Below are 18476 nucleotides of genomic sequence, written 5' to 3'. Positions count from 1 at the left end.
CCTGGTCCCTAGGAATTCAGGCCCCATGGCCTGCTGAACCTCCATGGAGGGAAGCCAGGAGAGGCTCCAGGACAAGATCTAAAGTTCCCCCATGCCAGCTCTCTGAGCTCATCTAGTTCCTGAGAAATGCACACCTCTTCCCAAACAAACCTGCTGTTTGCGAGCCCATCCTGATTTAGCAGCAAGTTGCCTTGGCTCAGCTGCCAAAACAACCAGCCCACCTCTTGCCCTACAGCTTCTGCCAGGAAGCGGACACCAGTCCAGCACGCCTCCCTGGAAGAGCAGCATCACGCACTCCCTGATCCCAGGGGTTCTCCCTGGAGACCAGACACGCCCTTCAAGCACGCCCACTGACCGCCATTCTCCATACCAGAGGGAGGGGTAACCAGAACCCTCTGTGCACCCAGCCCTCAGCACCCGGATATTTTTTGCCCAAGACATCCTTTTAAAAAGTTAAGTAATGCCATTCGCAGCAACATCAATGGACCTGGAAAGAGTCAAACTAAGGGAATCAAGTCAAATATTGTATGATATCCCTTATATGTGGAATCTAAAAATAATGATAAAAATGAATTCATTTATAAAACAAAAAAAGACTCACACTTAGAGAATGAGCTTATGCTTACCAAGGGTGAAGTGGGAGAGGGACAGATTGGGAGTTTCAGATGACAAGTACACACTACTGCGTTTGAAATAATAGCCAACAAGGACTTATTGATGTGGCTGTTGTTGAGTTGCTAAGCCTTGTCCAACTCTTTGCAACTCCATGGACTGCTTCTCTGCCCTCCACTACCTCCCAGAGTTTGCTCAAATTCATGTCCATTGAATCAGGGATGCTACCTAACCATCTTATCCTCTGCCACCTACTGTATAGCATAGCGAACTCTGCTCAACACCCTGTAATAACCTAAATAGAATAATTTGAAAAAGAATAGATGCATGTGTATGTATCACTGACTCACTTTGCTGTACCCCTGAAGCGGTCACCACATTGTTAATCTCCTCTGTGTATGTGTGTGGGCAGTCCCCCGATTGTGTCTGATTCTTTGCGACCCTATGGACTGTGGCCTGCCAGGCTCCTCTGTCTATGGAAATTTCCAGGCAAGAATACTGGAGCGGGCTGCCATTTCCTCCTCCAGGGGATCTCCAATATAAAATAGAAATTAAAAATAAATAAAAGTTCTCTTCCAGTGTCTGCTCTTGCCCTTCTGTACCCTCTGGGTTGGTGACCAGCCTGTAGAGTTGGGATCCTCTTTCTCAGTTATTTCCTCTGAAAACATGCCCGTTGGGCTGGCGCCTTCCTGGTGAATTCCAGAACTTTCGTGTCTTGGGGCTGCAGCTGAAACTGCGGTTTCCAGCCCTGTTTGAGTTGCTTTTCCATGTGTTGCCTCTCCCTGTGTCCTCTAGTCTAAATAAATTCCCTTAGATCAGGGACCTCTTCTATCTACTCTCAATCGTGTCCTCTAAAACAGAGCTTTGGGGGGTGGGGTGGGGGTGGGGGCTCTTTCCTGGCGGTCCAGTGGCTAAGACTACGCGCTCCCAATGCAGAGGGCCCAGGTTCCATCCCTGGTCGATGAACTAAGATCCCACATGACTCGGAGTAACCGACTGGGTGCGCCACAACTACTGAAGCCCGCACGCCTAGGGCCCGTGCTCTGCAACAGGAGAAGCCTGCACACCACAGCTAGAGTGGCGCCCGCTCGCTCCAACTAGAGGAAGCTCGTGCACAGCAACGAAGATCCGGCACAGCCAAAACAATATAAAAGATCCAGCGTGTTTCAGATAAGACCCGATAAACAAACAAACAAACATATATATTTTTTTAACGTAGATTTTTTTTTTAAATCAAGAGTGACTGCCCCACAGGGGTCTTTTGGCAATGTCCGGGGACATTTTGGCGGTCACCGCTAGGGGGTGCCGTTGGCATCGAGTATATAGATAAGAGATGAGGAATGAGGCTCAACAACCCCAACAGTGCGCAGAAAGGCCCCCGCCACAGAGAATTTATCTGGCCTCAGATGCAACAATGGCCCGACTAAGAAACCTGCCATTAAGTACGAGGGGAAAGGACTGAGTCTGATCCTAGTCTGTACCGTGCAGCAGAATGAACTCTCAATGGGTTAAACCCTGTAAACCTGGGTGCCACCCACCACCCACTCCCAGCATCTGTGAATTACCTCCTCTCTCCCTCTCCATTCAGTTTGTGTACTGAAATGCGTGCAGCATTCTAGGACATCCAGAGGTCAGATGGTCACAGAACACAGATTATCTTGTGGGGGAAGGTCCATGGAACTCCCTAACCCAGGGGTCCTTATCTGGGATGATTCTGCCCCCATGGGACACTGGAGACATTTACGATGTCACAACTGGGGAAGGGAGGGCGACCGGCATTTGGCGGGTCGAAGCAGGGCACGCTGCACCCCTACAATGTGCAGGGTGGCACCACCACAGAGAATGATCTGGTCCCAAAGGCAGTAGCGCCGAGGTTGAGAAACCTTGGTCTAGAATTGGGCTTGGAACACAGCTGTTCCTCAGTAAATCACTGTTGAATACGTGGATGGTGGAATACCAGGCCTATAGGTGACAATTTCTTGCCCAATCTATCTCAAATTTTTCTTTTTTTAGTTTGAGAAAAAATATACATAAACCACTTGTAAGAATGAAGTTCAGTGGCCCTAAGTACATTCATATTTTTATGCAATTCTCCACCACCCATCTCCATAACTCCAAACCTTCATAAACTCCATGAAGGTTTAAGAACCTTCATCTACTTCCTGTCTCTGTGGATCTGACTCCCTCAGGGACCTCACATAAGTGGAATCAGACAGTATATCTCGTTTGGTATCTGGTTTATTTCACTGAGCATCATGTCCTTGAGGTTTATCCATGCTGCAGTGTGTGTCAGAATCTCCTTCCTTTTAAAGGCTGAATAATGTTCCATTGTGTGGAACATTTTATCCTTTCATCCATCAACAAACACTTGAGTGGCTTCCACCTATGACTCAGGCCTGCTAATGAGCAAGGGTGTGCAAATATCTCATAAAGACCCTGCTTTCCATTCCTTTGTTGCCTGAAATCTCTTGAGGCAAGATGGGCAGAAACCTCACAGAATGCTTCCATTAGGAAAACACAGGTGAAAAAAAGAATGCAATTCTGTGCATGTATGAAGGCGTTTAAGCCTCTGATTCTAATCCAGGAAAGATATAGAAGGGAGATTAAACCAGTCAATCCTAAAGGAAATCAACTTTGAGTATTCACTGGAAGGACTGATGCTGAAGCTGAAGCTCCAGTACTTCGGTCACCTGATGCAAAGAACCAGCTCATTGGAAAAGACCCCGATGCTGGGAAAGATTGAGGGCAAGAGGAGAAGGGGGCCACAGAGGATGAAATGGTTGGATGGCATCACTGACTCAATGGACATGAGTTTGAACAAATGTCGGGATATAGTGAAGGACAGGGAAGCATTGCATGCTGCAGTCTATGGGGTCTCAAAGACTCAGACACGACTTAGCAACTGAACAATGAACCTGGAAGGGTTCCTCTAGGATTCATGCTTGGCCTTTAAAATAAATTAAGTTTGGTCACTGGGGGCGTCCCCACACCACCTGATTGGGTTATCCGCATGATGAGGTTATCGGCTTGATGGAATTATCGTGCCATATATATATATATATATCAGGCGCTATATATAAGAAGGCGCTGCCTTCAGTTCGGAGTAGATTACTTCGACTAGGCCTGCAGGAGGATTTCGATTCCGGTTTAGGCGGCTGCGCAGGCACAGACTTGGCACAGGCCGTCTCAAGCTGATCGCCGACCCAGCTCGGCCTCGGGATAGCTTTTCCCAGGATCGGTTGTATCCCGGGCTTAGGGTTCGCGATCGAGGCCAGAGACCCAAGGGCGGACTCCGCGGGACCGAGGGACGCGCACCCTGAGGGAAGCGCAAAGAAAGAGGTTCTGGCCGGATCCGGGTCAATCGCCCATCGCCCATGGCGGCCCTCGGCCCCAGCAGCCAGAATGTCACTGAGTATGTCGTCCGAGTTCCCAAAAATACCACCAAAAAATACAATATCATGGCTTTCAATGCAGCCGATAAACTCAACCTCTTTTCTACTTGGAATCAGGCCCGGCTGGAACGAGACCTGATCAACAAGAAGATTTACCAAGAGGAGGAGATGCCTGAGTCAGGCGCCGGCAGCGAGTTCAACCGCAAGCTCCGGGAGGAGGCGCGGAGGAAGAAGTACGGCATCGTCCTCAAGGAGTTCCGGCCAGAGGACCAGCCCTGGTTGCTGCGGGTCAACGGCAAATCGGGCCGCAAGTTCAAGGGCATAAAGAAGGGCGGCGTGACAGAAAACACCTCCTACTACATCTTTACCCAGTGCCCTGATGGGGCTTTCAAGGCCTTCCCTGTGCACAACTGGTATAACTTCACGCCGCTGGCCAAGCACCGCACGCTCACGGCCGAGGAGGCCGAGGAGGAGTGGGAGAGGTGAGTGATGGGGCCATGCCTGGAAAAGGGCTGCAACCCCCTGACGTTGTGCCTGACTGGGAGCTGGGGACTCAGCGGTGAGCAAGCCAGATCTCTCCACCGCTCAGGAGCACCCAGTCCAGGGGGCAGATGGACTGGAGACAGTGGGGAGGTGGATCCAGTGCTAGGGCATCAGCATCACATGAGACCTTCTCCTGAGGGACTCTGGGAAGACAGGGAACCAAAGGAGGGCCAGCTCTCCCTGTGTGAGCTCAGGGTCTTTCTGCCACGTGCCTGTGTCCCCACGTGTAGGGTCAGGTCGTCCCTCTCATCACCTAAGTTGTGTCTGTGGCTCTCCTCCGGGGCACACGTGGTGGAAGTGCAGGGAGGCACCGTGGATGAGGCCCACTCTCGGAGGGGGTCTCCGGAGCCAGCTCCGCTGCCAGCCCCTGCTGTAACACTGCCCCCCCGCCCCGCAGGAGAAACAAGGTCCTGAACCACTTCAGCATCATGCAGCAGCGGCGACTGAAAGACCAGGACCAGGACGAGGAGGATGAGGAGAAGGAGAAGCGCAGCCGCAAGAAGGCCAGCGAGCTGCGCATCCACGACCTGGAGGACGACCTGGAGATGTCGTCCGATGACAGCGAGGCCAGCGGCGAGGAGGGTGAGGCGGGTGGAGCCAGCCCTGGGTGGCAGGGGTGGCAGTTGTAATTAATCCAGGTCCTGTGTGATGACTCAGAGAGGTGAATGCCCCTGAAAGGATTGCTTGATTACTTGCAGACCCTTGGATCCCCTCAGGAGTTTGGCCGCTGGGGGAAGCACTAGGGTTGGTTAGGAGGCCCCAGGAAGGTCTCTCTCAGCCATGGCCTTGACTGGGATTTCCATGGGAATGGCCTTAGGACTGGCCAGTTTGAGTCGTACCAGCAGGCTCTGAGCCAAAGGGTGGTCTCTGGTTGCCCAGTGGCTGGCTGGCCCAGGTGATTTAGGGCAGGGATGGTGGGCCTAAGTGTGAGTTAGAGGAAGAGGTTGGCTGGGGGTGTGGAGTTGGGATTGCTTGCTTGGTGGTGGGTGATTGTTACAACCCTGGGCTAGCTCTGTGCCTCCTGGAGGAATTGGGGCTGGTCCTGGCATCACCGCGGCCCCTGAGATGTCCAGGCGTCATTAGATACACACAACACGATGCATGTCCATCTGAGCCCCTCACCTCGTGTATTCTTCTCCAGGTGGCAGAGCCCCCAAGGCCAAGAAGAAGGCACCGCCCAGCAAGGGGGGGCCGGAAGAAGAAGAAGAAGAAGGGCTCAGATGACGAGGCCTTTGAGGACAGTGATGACAGGGACTTCGAGGGCCAGGAGGTGGACTACATGTCCGACGGCTCCAGGTGAGGCAGGCGGGAGGCGGGTGTGGGACCCTGGGCCAGCCTGCGGACGCGCTCGCTCACCCTCTGCCCGCTCTCTGTCTTACAGCAGCTCCCAGGATGAGCTGGAGGGCAAGCCCAAGGCCACCCAGCAGGAGGAGGGTCCCAAGGGCGTGGACGAGCAGAGTGAGAGCAGTGAGGAGAGCGAGGAGGAAAAGCCGCCCGAGGAGGACAAGGAGGAGGAGGAGGAGAAGAAGGCGCCCACGCCGCAGGAGAAGAAGCGGAGGAAAGGTGGGTTGGCCCCTCTGAGCCCCTGATCTGGGACAGGGCCGAGGGCTGGCTCAGGGGTCTCCAGCACTGACGCCCCCTCCTCTGGCCCCTTGCAGACAGCAGCGAGGAGTCCGACAGCTCGGAGGAGAGTGACATTGACAGCGAAGCCTCCTCGGCACTCTTCATGGCGGTAAGGCCCCGCCGAGGCAGGGCCGGCCAGGGAGGACGGTGGGGGGGCCCTCTCCCGACATGCGTGCTCAGCCCCAATCTCCACAGAAAAAGAAGACGCCCCCCAAAAGGGAGCGGAAGCCATCAGGGGGCAGTTCCCGGTGTAACAGCCGGCCAGGCACGCCCAGCACTGAGGCGGGCAGTGCTTCTTCCACCCTCCGGGCAGCTGCCAACAAGCTGGAGCAGGGGAAGCGCCCCAGCGAAACGCGGGCAGCCAGGCGGCTACGACTGGACGCTGGGCCCCAGAGCTTGTCCGGGAAATCCACTCCTCAGCCCCAGTCTGGGAAGTCAACCCCCAGCAGCGGCGACGTTCAAGTGACCGAAGACGCCGTGCGCCGCTACCTGACGCGGAAGCCCATGACCACCAAGGACCTGCTGATAAAGTTCCAGACCAAGAAGACGGGGCTGAGCAGCGAGCAGACAGTGAATGTGCTGGCTCAGATCCTGAAGCGCCTGAACCCTGAGCGCAAGATGATCAACGACAAGATGCATTTCTCCCTCAAGGAGTGATGCTGCCCCCAATAAACAGACTCTGTTTTCCACACACACACACAAAAAACAAACCAAAATAAAATAAGTTCAATTTTTAAATTATTGGAGTATAATTGTTTTACAATGTTGTGAGTTTCTGCTGAACATCGTGCATCAACTATATGTATACACATATCCCCTCCCTCTTGAGACCACCCCCCCCCCCGCACCCCCCCAACCCCCAGTTCCGATTTCATGGTGGCTGGCAGAAACGTTCTTGAATTAAACAAAGGCGACGGTTGCACCACATTTTGAATATGCTGGAAATCAGTGAGTTATCCATTTTACTATGATGAATTTCATGACTGTGAATTGCATCTGAATAATAATTAAAAAACAACTTTTTAAACCTGAAAGTTCTACATGGCAAGGACCACCTCAACCCTGAACAAATTGGATGGTTGGTCACTCTAGCTGTTGTAGGTGTAGTTTGGGGTGCAGATGGGCTGATATCGAGTGCCCGCTACCCTGTCCTGAGGGAGTCTTGCTACAGACATATCTGCTGTGAAGAACGGGCTCTGTGGTCAAAAGAGCCCAGGGTCCAGCAGCTTAATAAAGGCCCTGAGAAGTCCTGCAACTGCATCCTAGTTACGATTCCAATCTTTGGAACCATTCAAAGTTCTGGACATTAGCTGCATGCTCGAGGGCAAATCACATAGCTCTGTAAACCCTAGTTTGCTCTTCTGTAGAGAAAGATTTCCAATGAAGACCTACGTCGTGAGAGTGTCATGAGGATTCAGTGGGATGAGCTCTGGAAAGTGCTAGGGATCCTGAAGGTGCACAAGAGCTTTCATTATTATTAGAAAAAAAAGAAAACCAAAAAAAAAAAAAAAACCCCACAAAACAAACAGAAACATTAGTAAAAAGGTTAATTCTATCTAACTGGTATTTTCCAAACCTATTAAACCAAGTGACCTATTTTCCCCTCATAATATCGACTAACACCCCTCACCTTGGGAAATGAAATTTACTATTAGGAATTGTCCTGGTGAGGGGAGAGATAAATTAACAGGCTGCTATTAACATACACACATTGTGTACATGCATGCTCAGTTGCTTCAGTCATGTCTGACTCTTTGCGACCCCATGGACTGCAGCTCATCAGGCTCCTCTGTCCATGCGATTATCCCGGCGAGAATGCTGGAGTGGGTTACCATGACCTCCTCCAGGGGATCTTCCCGACCCAGAGATCGAACCTGCATCTCCTGTGTCTTCTGCATTGCAGGCGGATTCTTCACCATTAAGCCACCAAGGAAGCCCATCATATACACATTACTATATTTAAAATGGATGACCAATAAGGACCTACTGTATAGCACAGAGAACTACACAATATTTTATAATAACCTACTCTTAAGGGAAAAGAATCTGGAAATATACAAACGTATAGCTGAATCACTTTGCTGTTCAGCTGAACACACTATTGTAAATAAATTATATTAATACTTCAATAAAGAAAAAGTAAAATCAAAAAGGGAAAAAGAACTGTTCTGGTGTATTGCCAAGGAGGGCTTCCCAGGTTGTGCAGTGGTAAAAAATTTTGCCTGCTAATGCAGGAGATGCAAGAGACATGGGTTCAATCCTTGGGTCAGGAAGATCCCTCAGAGGAGGAAATGGCAACCCACTGCAGTATTCTTGCCTGGAGAATCCCATGAACAGAGGAGCTTGGGGGGCTTCAGTCCGTAGGGTTGTAAAGTCAGACACAACTGAGTGAACACAGCACAGCATTTCCAAGGAGGTGGCTCTGAAATAAACTTCTTTGCAGCAAACAATCCCACGATGAAGCTGCAGATGTGTTCTCACGGAAGACTTGTGAAGTGTGGCATAAACGCAGGATTAGGTGTCTGGGTCTGGGGTTGGACTGGTTAAAGGGGAGCAGTTTTAATTCAAGGTGGGGGGCACCAGAGAACACTTGGTCTCCTAGAACCAGAGTTTAAAACCTCAGCACCGAATGATTCCAAAGACAAGTCTTGAAGTAGCATTCAGCTAAATAGCAGACCATTATACAGCCATGAAAAAGGATGAGATGCAGCAGTATGGGCAGATGTTGGAGAATGGCTGTGATCTACACATTAAATGACAAAAACGTAAACACAGAACATTGAACTCTGTTGACAGTGTTTTTAAAGGGGGATATTTTTTTCAAAGGGGGATAAACTTACACACGTATTACCTTTTAAATACGTAAACATGGGGGTACTCTTTTGCCCCCTTCTGATGCCTATGTCAGAAGCTTTCTCTATCTCCTTTATACTTTAATAAAACTTTATTACACACACACACAAAATAAATAAATAAATAAATACGTAAACATTTACTGAGTGCTTATGATGTGCCAGGTAATTCCCTATCATTTGTCAATATATTCTCAATTCTTCTTCGTGATAACTCGTATTATTGGTCCAACATGTTACATATGAGTTATCTCTTGCTGCACTACAAATCATCTCCATATTTAGCAGTTTAAAATGACAAACATTCATGATCTCAGATAGTTATTGTAGGTCAGGAACCTGGATGCAGCTTCGCTGGGTGGTTCTAGTTCACAGTCTCTCAGAAGGTTGTGGGCAAGTTGTCGGCTGCTCTTACCTGAAGACTCGAGTGGAGAAAGAGTCTTGCTCTCTTTTTCCCTTCCTTCCTTCCCTCCCCCCTCTTTCTTTCCTTCCTCCCACCTGTTTTGTTCTTTCTTTCTTTCTTCTTCCTTTCCTTCTTCCTTCCTTTCTCTCTTCCTTTTCTTTCTAAACTTGTGTTCTAAACTTGTGGTAAAAACACTTAACATGAGATATATCCTCCTGACAAAATTTCAAGCTTATGACAGAGAATTGTTAACAGCAGGTACCACACTGCTCAGTAGATCTCTGGAACTTATCCAGTTTGAAACACTGAAACTTTACACCCATCAGACAGCGCCTCCCCATGGGGAAGAGCTCACCTCTAAGCTCACTCATGTAGTTAGCAGGTCTCAGCTCCGCGAGGGCTACTGGCTGGAGACTTCTGTTCTTCACCCCATGGGCTGTTTAACAAGCAGCTTGTGTGTCCTTTTGACGTGACATCAGGGACCAGGCAGTTGGCCACCCCCATGCACTTGAGACAGAAGCCTCTGTCTTTTGTCACTTAAGCTCAGCAGTGACAACATCTCATCAATTCTTTTTTTTAGTTTAAATTTTTTTTTAATTTATTTGGCTGCTGCAGGTCTTAGCTGCAGCACAGAGGATCTTTGACCTTCATTGTGGATGTGGGATCTTTGATCTTAGTTGCAGCAAGTGGAATCTAGTTCCCTGACCAGGGGTTGAACCTGGTCTCCCTGCACTGGGAGCATGGAGTCCGAGGCACTGGGCCACCAGGGAAGTCCCTCATCAGCTCTGATGTCATTGAAAGAAGGGTGTCAGTAAGTCCAGCCCACACTTGTGGGGAGATGATTACATAAGGAAGTAGATATGATGAAGTGGGGATTGTTGAGGGCTGTCTTCTCGGAGGTGCATTTTAGAAGCTGACAACCACTCTGGGGGTGGGGTACAGAAGCGTTCAGTCAAACTCATAGAACCAGCTAATAAACTGCAGAGTTGGGATATGAACCCAGGAGGTCTGGCTTTGACACCCATGTGCTTGACCTCCAACCTTTCCTATATCTCGTCCATGCTCTGGGGCAGCATGCTTGTATACACAGAGAATATTCCTGAAAAAAAAAATCAATATAAACTAAGACTACACATGAAATGAAATTAAAAGATGCTTGCTCCTTGGAAGAAGAGCTATGACAAACCTAGACAGCATATTAAAAAGCAGAGATATCACTTTGCCAACGAAGATCCATGTAGTCAAAACTGTCAAAGCTATGATTTTTTCTGTAGTCATGTACAGATGTGAGAGCTGGACCATAAAGAAGGCTGAGTGCCGAATAATGGATGCTTTTGAACTGTGGTGTTGGAAAAGACTCTTGAGAGTCCCTTGGACTGCAAGGAGATCTAACCAGTCAATCCTAAAGGAAACCAACCCTGAATACTCACTGGAAGGACTGATGCTGAAGCTGAAGCTCTAATACTTGGGCCACCTGATGTGAAGAGCCGACTCTTTGGAAAAGACTAATCCTGGGAAATATTGAGGGTAGGAGGAGAAGGGGGTGACAGGGTGAGATGGTTGGATGGCGTCATCGACTCAGTGGACATGAGTTTGAGCAAATTCTGAGAGATGGTAAGGGACAGGGAAGCCTGGTGAGCTACAGTCCACGGGGTCGGAAAGAGGTGGACATGACTGAGCAAATGAACAGTAAGAAAAAATACACATAACAGGAAAAGGGAAGACTAGCTCTTCTCTGCAGATCCTTTCACCCTATTGAGGCCGTCTGTCTTTGTGTTTACCAAAAATGCAAGTATTACTTTTCCAATCTATTTTCTTTTTTGGTCAAAAAACCCCAGAGGCATAATAAAATGAAAGGATATTTTCTGCCCAAATATAAAACAAAAATTGAACCAAAAAGAAAAAGAAACCAAAAAAAAAAAGGTCAACCACATGTTTACAAGAAAAGAATTAGCCAGTAAAACCACAAAACCACTAAAAACTAGATGCATCCAAGAATGGTACGAAAATACGTCCTCCTGGGAGCTTTCCACATCTCCTGGAGAGCATTTAGCCTACGTAGCTGTTAAAACTTTTATCCTCCCCTCCCAGATGGAATTCTTCCTAATTGGCTGTTTTTACTTAGCTAATAACTGTTAATTAACCGGTGCTGTTAGAACTTTCAAGGCTGTTGAAGTTCTGGTGGATGGTTTTGAGAGCCACTGATTGGGCGCAGACCTGAGTGTGAGCATCTGATCCTTTCAAAGGTAGCATAAAAGGGCAATTTCCATAATGACGGGTTTTCTGATTGGTGAATTTTGTGTACAAGGCACCTGCGTGCCACAAAGATCTTCATTTTCCTCTGGCTTTCTCCATGTCTGTCACATTTCTCCAAGACACCAAGTCATTTCCATGGCAAACTGCTGTGACCTCGAACAGCCTTGGAAGGGGCAGGCTGAATACACATGAAACAACATTTTTGAAAAATAACCCTGCGTTTTCAGCCAACTGCATTAACCACTTCCAGGCAACCGGGAAGCAGGGCAATAGAATGGCTGTACCTATGTTCCACAGTGACTGCCAGTGGATGGAAGAAGGAAAGAAAAGGGGGACGAAAAGAAAAAAAAGATGAACTAGAGGAAAATGAAAGGGGAATGAGATCGAAAGAATTTTTTTAAAAAATCAGGAAGAAAGACACTTCAATGACACAAACTTTCAAGCACTCTTACTGTCCGCTTTATAAAAATGAACCTAAGACCTAAATATTCTTAGCTTACACTTCCCTTGGTCCAGTGGTTAAGCATCCACCTGTCAATGCTGGGGACATGGGTTGGATTCCTGGTCCAGAGAGATCCCACATGCTGTGGGACAACTAAGTATGTGCATCACAACTACTGAGCCTGGGAGCTGCAAGTACTGAGTCCACGCCTGCAACTACTGAAGCTCGTGTTTCCTAGAGCTTGCACTCAACAATAAAAGCCACAGTAATAGGAAGCCTGTGCGTCATGACTGGAGACTAACCATCCCTTCCTGCAATTCGGAGGTCAAGAAGAAACAGAACTAGACTTGGAACAACAGACTAGTTCCAAATCAGGAAATAAGTAGATCAAGGGTGTATACTTTCACCCTGCTTATTTAACTTATATGCAGAGTACATCATGAGAAATACCGGGCTAGATGAAGGACAAGCTGGAATCAAGATTGTCAAGAGAAATATCAATAACCTCAGATATGCAGATGACACCACACTTATGGCAGAAAGTGAAGAACTAAAGAGCCTCTTGATGAAAGTGAGAGAGGAGGGTGAAAAAGTTGGCTTCAAACTTAACATTCAGAAAACTAAGATCATGGCATCCAGCCCCATCACTTCATGGCAAATAAACGGAGAAAGAGTGAGAGACTTTATTTTTTTTGGCTCCCAAATCACTGCAGATGGTGACTGCAGCCATGAAATTAAAAGACGCTTGCTCCTTGGAAGAAATGCTATGATCAACCTAGATAGCATATTAAAAAGCAGAGACATTACTTTGCCAACAAAGGTCCATCTAGTCAAAGCTACGGTTTTTCCATTAGTCATGTATGGATGTGAGAGTTGGGCTATAAAGAAAGCTGAGCACCAAAGAATTGATACTTTTGAACTGTGGTGTTTGAGAAGACTCTTGAGAGTCCCCTGAACTGCAAGGAGATATAACCAGTCCATACTAAAGGAAATCAGTCCTGAATATTCACTGGAAGGACTGATGCTGAAGCTGAAACTCCAATACTTTGGCCACCTGATGCAAAGAACTGACTCATTGGAAAATACCCTGATGCTGAGAAAGACTGAAGGCGGGAGGAGAAGGGGACGACAAAGGATGAGAGGGTTGGATGGTATCACCAACTCGATGGACATGAATTTGAGTAAGCTCTGGGAGTTGGTGATGAACAGGGAAGCCGGGGGTGCTGCAGTCCATGGGGTCGCAGAGTCGGACACGACTGAGCGACTGAACTGAACTGAACTGTGTTTTGGAGAGGACGTGACTGTGTTTCTTTTTTCCCAGACAATGGCTGTTTCAGAATATACACTTTTCATGCTCAGGGAAGTCCACCCTGAGATTAAAAACAAAGATGTAATAAAATTCCTGAAGTTCTTAAAGTTATGGAGGATTCTGGTTTTCTCCTAGATTTTCAATTTATGAAGTGGTCAGTTCATATCAGGATGTATTTTTTTATGCTGTTATGAGGATAGATAATGAAATGTTAATTCATGTAATGATACAGATGAAAATCATCAGAGAGCAAGGCCATAACAGGAAGTCAGAGGATAAAATCTAAAACTGAGGCTAGAAGGATACATACACCCCAAAGTTCACAGCAGCACTGTTTACAATACCAGAACACAAAAGCAATTTAAGTGTCCATTGACAGAGGAATGGATAAAGAAGATATAGTACATATATAGGATGGAATATTATTCAGCTGTAAAAAGAAAAAAAAAAAGAAAGGATGCAATTTGCAGCAACGTGGATGGGCCTAGAGATTGTCATACTAAGTTAAGTAAGTCAGAGAAAGACAAGTATCTTATAATATCGTTTATCTGGAGAATCTAAAAAAATGACACAAATGAGCTTATTTACAAAACAGAAATAGTCACAGACATAGAGAACAATCTTACAGGTCTTGCAAGCATACGGTTATATATATATATAACTGACTCACTTGGCTGGACACCTGAAACTAACACAGTACTGTAAATCAACTATATTCCAATATGAAATGAAAAATTAAATTAAAAAACCTGAGGCTAATATCAAAGGAAAGACTCAAGGTGTTGATAATTGTTGGCTCCTGGGGAAGGGACACCCGTGGAATTTGAGGAGTCAGAGGTGGAACAGGGCATTTTTTTTTTGCTTTGTTACAAATCTTCCTGATACTCAAACAACAACAAAACAAGGGGTATGAATTACCTTAATCGAAAAGTAAAAACTTAGGACTTCCTTGTTGGTCTGTGGGTTAAGACTCTGTGCTCCCAGTGCAAGGGGCCCAGGTTTGATCCCTGGTTGGGAAACTAAGACCCCACATGCCACCTGGCCCAGTCAAAAAAAAAAAGTAAAGACTTTAAAACACAGCAGACAAATGTTAGGGCACTCCATCTGTGCTGCATGCCATAGACACCCCAGATGCCATGTCATATTCACTCTGGCTGGGTGCAAGAGACGCGCACTCCCACGAAGGGGAGCTGGGAGGAAAGTTACAGTTTTCCTCTGGAAGAACAAATGAGAATCACCCTGGGGCATATATAGTAGGAATCTCTGAACCACCACCCCTTGTATCCAATCCAGCCTCTACCTGAATTTGTGGAGTTTTTTTGCTTTGGTATTTTTTTTTAACTTTGTTTTATTGAGGTATAATTGGCATGGTAACCCACTCCAGTATTCTTGCCTGGAGAATTCCATGGACAGAGAAGCCTGGCAAGCTAAGGTTCATAGGCTAGCAAAGAATCAGACACAAATTGAAGTGACTTAGCACGCATGCGATTGACATAATATGTTTCAGATGTACAACATAACAATTCCATATCAGAATATACTGCAAAATGGCCACCACAATGTCTAGTTAATCATCACTTTACATAGCTACATTTTTTTTTCTTGTGAGGAGGCTTTTTAAGATCGACTTTCTTAGCAGCTTTTTAAAAAAATATTTATTTATTTATTGGCTGCACTGGGTCTTTCTCTCAGTGCACAGGCTTCTCATTGCAGTGGCTTCTCTTGTCATAAAGCACAGGCTCGAGGGCTGGGGCTTCAGTAGTTGAGACACACGGGCTTAGCTGCCCTGCAGTGTGTGGAATCTTCCCAGACCAGGGACTGAACTTGTGTCCCCTGCATTGTGAATGCTCATTCTCAACCACTAGAAAACCAGGGAAGTCCAAGCAGCTTTCAAGTCTGTAATAGAATACTATTAACTGAAGTCACATGCTGTGTGTTACATCCTTACAGATTTTATAACTGGAAATTTGCGCCTTTTGACCACCTCACCCGTCTCCCCGTCCCCCACTTCTGAAAACCAAACATCTGCTCTCTGTGTTCTGTTTTGATTCTATATATAAGTGAGATCATACAGTATTTGTCTTCCTGTCTGACATTTCAGTAAGCATGATGTCTGAAAGATCCATCCATATAGTCTCAATTGCCAGAATTTCCTTCTTTTTAATGATTGCGAAGTACAGCATTCTTGATATGCACATGGATATGTATCATTTTGTTGTTCAGGTGCTACATCGTGTCCAACTCTCTGTGCCCCACAAACTGTAGCTCGCCAGGCTCCTCTGTCCTCCACCATCTCCTTCAGTTTGCTTAAATTCATGTCCATTGAATCGATGATGCTATCTGACCATCTCATCCTCTGCTACCCCTTCCCCTTTTGCCTGCAATCCTTATTAGCATCAGAATCTTTTCCAATGAGTTGGCTCTTCACATTAAGTGGCCAAAGCATTGGCACTTCAGCCTCAGCATCAGTCCTTCCAGTGAATATTCAGGGTTGATTTCCTTTAGGGTTGAATGGTTTGATCTTCTTGCTGTCCAAGGGACTCTCAAGAGCCTTCTACAGCACCACAATGAAAAAGCCTCAATTCTTCAGCACTCAGCTTTCTTTATGGTCCAACTCTCACATCCATACATGACTACTGGGAAAACCACTGCTTTGACTATATGGACCTTTGTTGGCAAAGTGATGTTTCTGCTTTTTAATATGCTAGGTCTGTCATAGCTTTCCTTCCAAGGAGCAAGCGTCTTTTAATTTCAAGGCTGCAGTCACTGACCAGTGATTTTAAAGCCCAAGAAAATAAAATCTGTCAGTTTCCACTTTTTCCCCTTCCGTTTGCCGTCAAATGATGAGACCAGATGTCATGATCTTAAGTTTTTTAATGTTGAGTCTCAAGTCAGTTTTTTCACTCTCCTCTTTCATCCTCATCAAGAGGCTCTTTAATTCCTCTTCACTTTCTGCCGTTAGAGTGATATCATCTGCATATGTGACATTGGTGATATTTCTCCCAGCAATCCTGATTCTAGCTTAATATATATCATATGTATACACACACACCCCATATCTTCTTTATCCATTCACTTCTCAATGGACACTTAGGTTGTCTCCAGGTCTTCTTGGCTATTATAAAGACTGCTGCAGTGGACACAGGAGTACAGATAGCTCTTTAAGCTAGTGTTTTCATTTCCTTCAGATATATAACCAAAAGTGGATTGCTGGATCATATAGTAGCTCTATTTTTAGCTTTTTTGAGGCGACTTTCATTTTGCCCTTGGCCCTGGAGGTGGGGGGGGGGAGTCTTTTGGGGTCAGCAGGGTTGGGGTGGACAGATTTTGCCAAATCAGGGCTTTTCTTTCTGCAGCCGCTGCCTCCGTGCAATCCTGTTTTCTACTGTCAGACTTTTCTCGATTAAAATGTGCTCAGTGGCCTGGAATCGACTCTGTCCCTCTGCTCGGAGAAGGGGCTCGTCCACCACCCGGAGGGCGTGGTCACTGCTGATGGCCACGATTGGTGGGGGATGAAAGGTCTCCGTTGCGAGCTTATCTAGGGCAGGTAGGAGAAAGGTGAGACGAGGTCAATACAGGGATTCTAGGGGGAGACACTGACTGCTCTTGCTACGTGTGGACCTCACTGGGAAGCAGGGCAGACAAACAGAGCTTGTAAAAGGCTTATTTGGGGAGCACTCAGGGATGACCCTGGGGAAGGGAGGAGTCAGAACCCGGTCTCCAAGGCAGAGAGGATGCCCTTCCCCCATGGAGACTCGGGGGTTGGGACCCCTCTCAGTATTGCCCTGAGATGGGGTGATGGGCGGGCAGCTTGATGCCCCCACGTGAGTGTGGGTGGCCCTGGGAAGGGAGGGTGAACCTAGATGTGGGGGGCTATTCAGGGGAGGCAGATCCCAAACCACCAGGAGCAGAGGTCCGCTTCCAGCAGCATTTCCGGAAGCTGTCAGTGTGCCCGTCAACCCTGAACGAGATCTGGGTGGACGTCCACTGAGATATTTCTGGATGGGCTTTTCCTGAGTGACGTACCTTTCTGTGGTGAGACAGTTGTGTGTGCACATGTGTGAGAATATCTGTGAGAAGGTGTGTGAGTGCCTGTGTGTGAGCACATGTGTATGCAATCCTGCGTCCAATGAGGATGCACAATAATGTGAGGTTGTTGTGTATACCCGTGCTGAGCCCATGTGTATATAATTATGTGTCTGTATAGAAATTTGTGCGTGAGTGCATCTGTGTGACTAAAATTGTGTATCTATAAGAGGGTGTATGTGACTTGAGTGTGTGACCCAATTGTGGGTCTGTAGGAGGGTGTGTTTGAGGGGGTGAATGGGTATGACTGTGGGAGAATGTGTGCATGTGTGTGAGCGCAGATGAGTATATATGTGAGTGTGTACATGTGAAGGTGCGTGTGTGTGTGTGTGTGTGTGTGTGCACGAAACTCTATCTGTCCAGGACTAGCAAGGTGGCTGCACAGTCATTAGGGACCCAGGCTCCTTCCCTCTTATTGCGTTGCCTCCTCACTGTTCAGCTCCCTTCCTATCCAAGGTGATTGCTTCAGATCTCAGCCTCCCACTAGGAAAAGGGGGTCCCAATCTCCTTTCCGTTAGGGGCATGACTCTACAGTGAGCCCCGCATTACCTGTATCCACATTCCACAGGTCAGGATGTAGGCAGATGGCCACATGTTGCAACAAGGGGGCCTGGGAGATGATTTTTGGCTGAGGGGCTGGAAGAAGAGAGTCAGAATGGCTCCTGGTGACACTGGCTCTCCAGCTCCAGGTGACTCGGTGCTCTGCAGGGTGACACTGCTCAGCCACGGATGGGAACCACCCAGAAGGCTCCAGAGACAGTAGAACACTCCTGGTCTTGTCTCTTGACAGAGCAGGGTGTTGGGGTGGTGGTTGTTCAGTCGCTCATCACATCCAACTCTTTGTGACCCCAAGGACTGCAGCATGCCAGGCTCCCCTTCACCATTTCCTGGAGTTTGCTCAAACTCAAGTCCATTGAGTCAATGATGCCATCCAACCATCTCATCCTCTGTCGCCCTC

The 18476-nt window shown here is 47.4% G+C and overlaps 1 protein-coding gene across 1 annotated transcript; it reads left to right on the top strand.

Annotated features, from left to right (window-relative positions):
- The first annotated feature begins 3748 nt into the window (after positions 1-3748).
- Positions 3749-6855, top strand: LOC136166751 (general transcription factor IIF subunit 1-like). Its single transcript, XM_065933501.1, is given in 7 exon segments — positions 3749-4486; positions 4945-5129; positions 5689-5723; positions 5725-5843; positions 5929-6110; positions 6206-6279; positions 6366-6855. Coding segments are annotated over 7 exon segments (1557 nt in total). The 5' UTR covers positions 3749-3986; the 3' UTR covers positions 6828-6855.
- The last annotated feature ends 11621 nt before the right edge of the window (positions 6856-18476 follow it).

Source organism: Muntiacus reevesi, chromosome 1, assembly GCF_963930625.1.
Source record: "Muntiacus reevesi chromosome 1, mMunRee1.1, whole genome shotgun sequence".
NCBI classification, from domain to species: Eukaryota; Metazoa; Chordata; class Mammalia; order Artiodactyla; family Cervidae; genus Muntiacus; species Muntiacus reevesi.
Note: the sequence above shows the minus strand (reverse complement) of the source record. Positions and strands in the feature narration are given on the sequence as shown.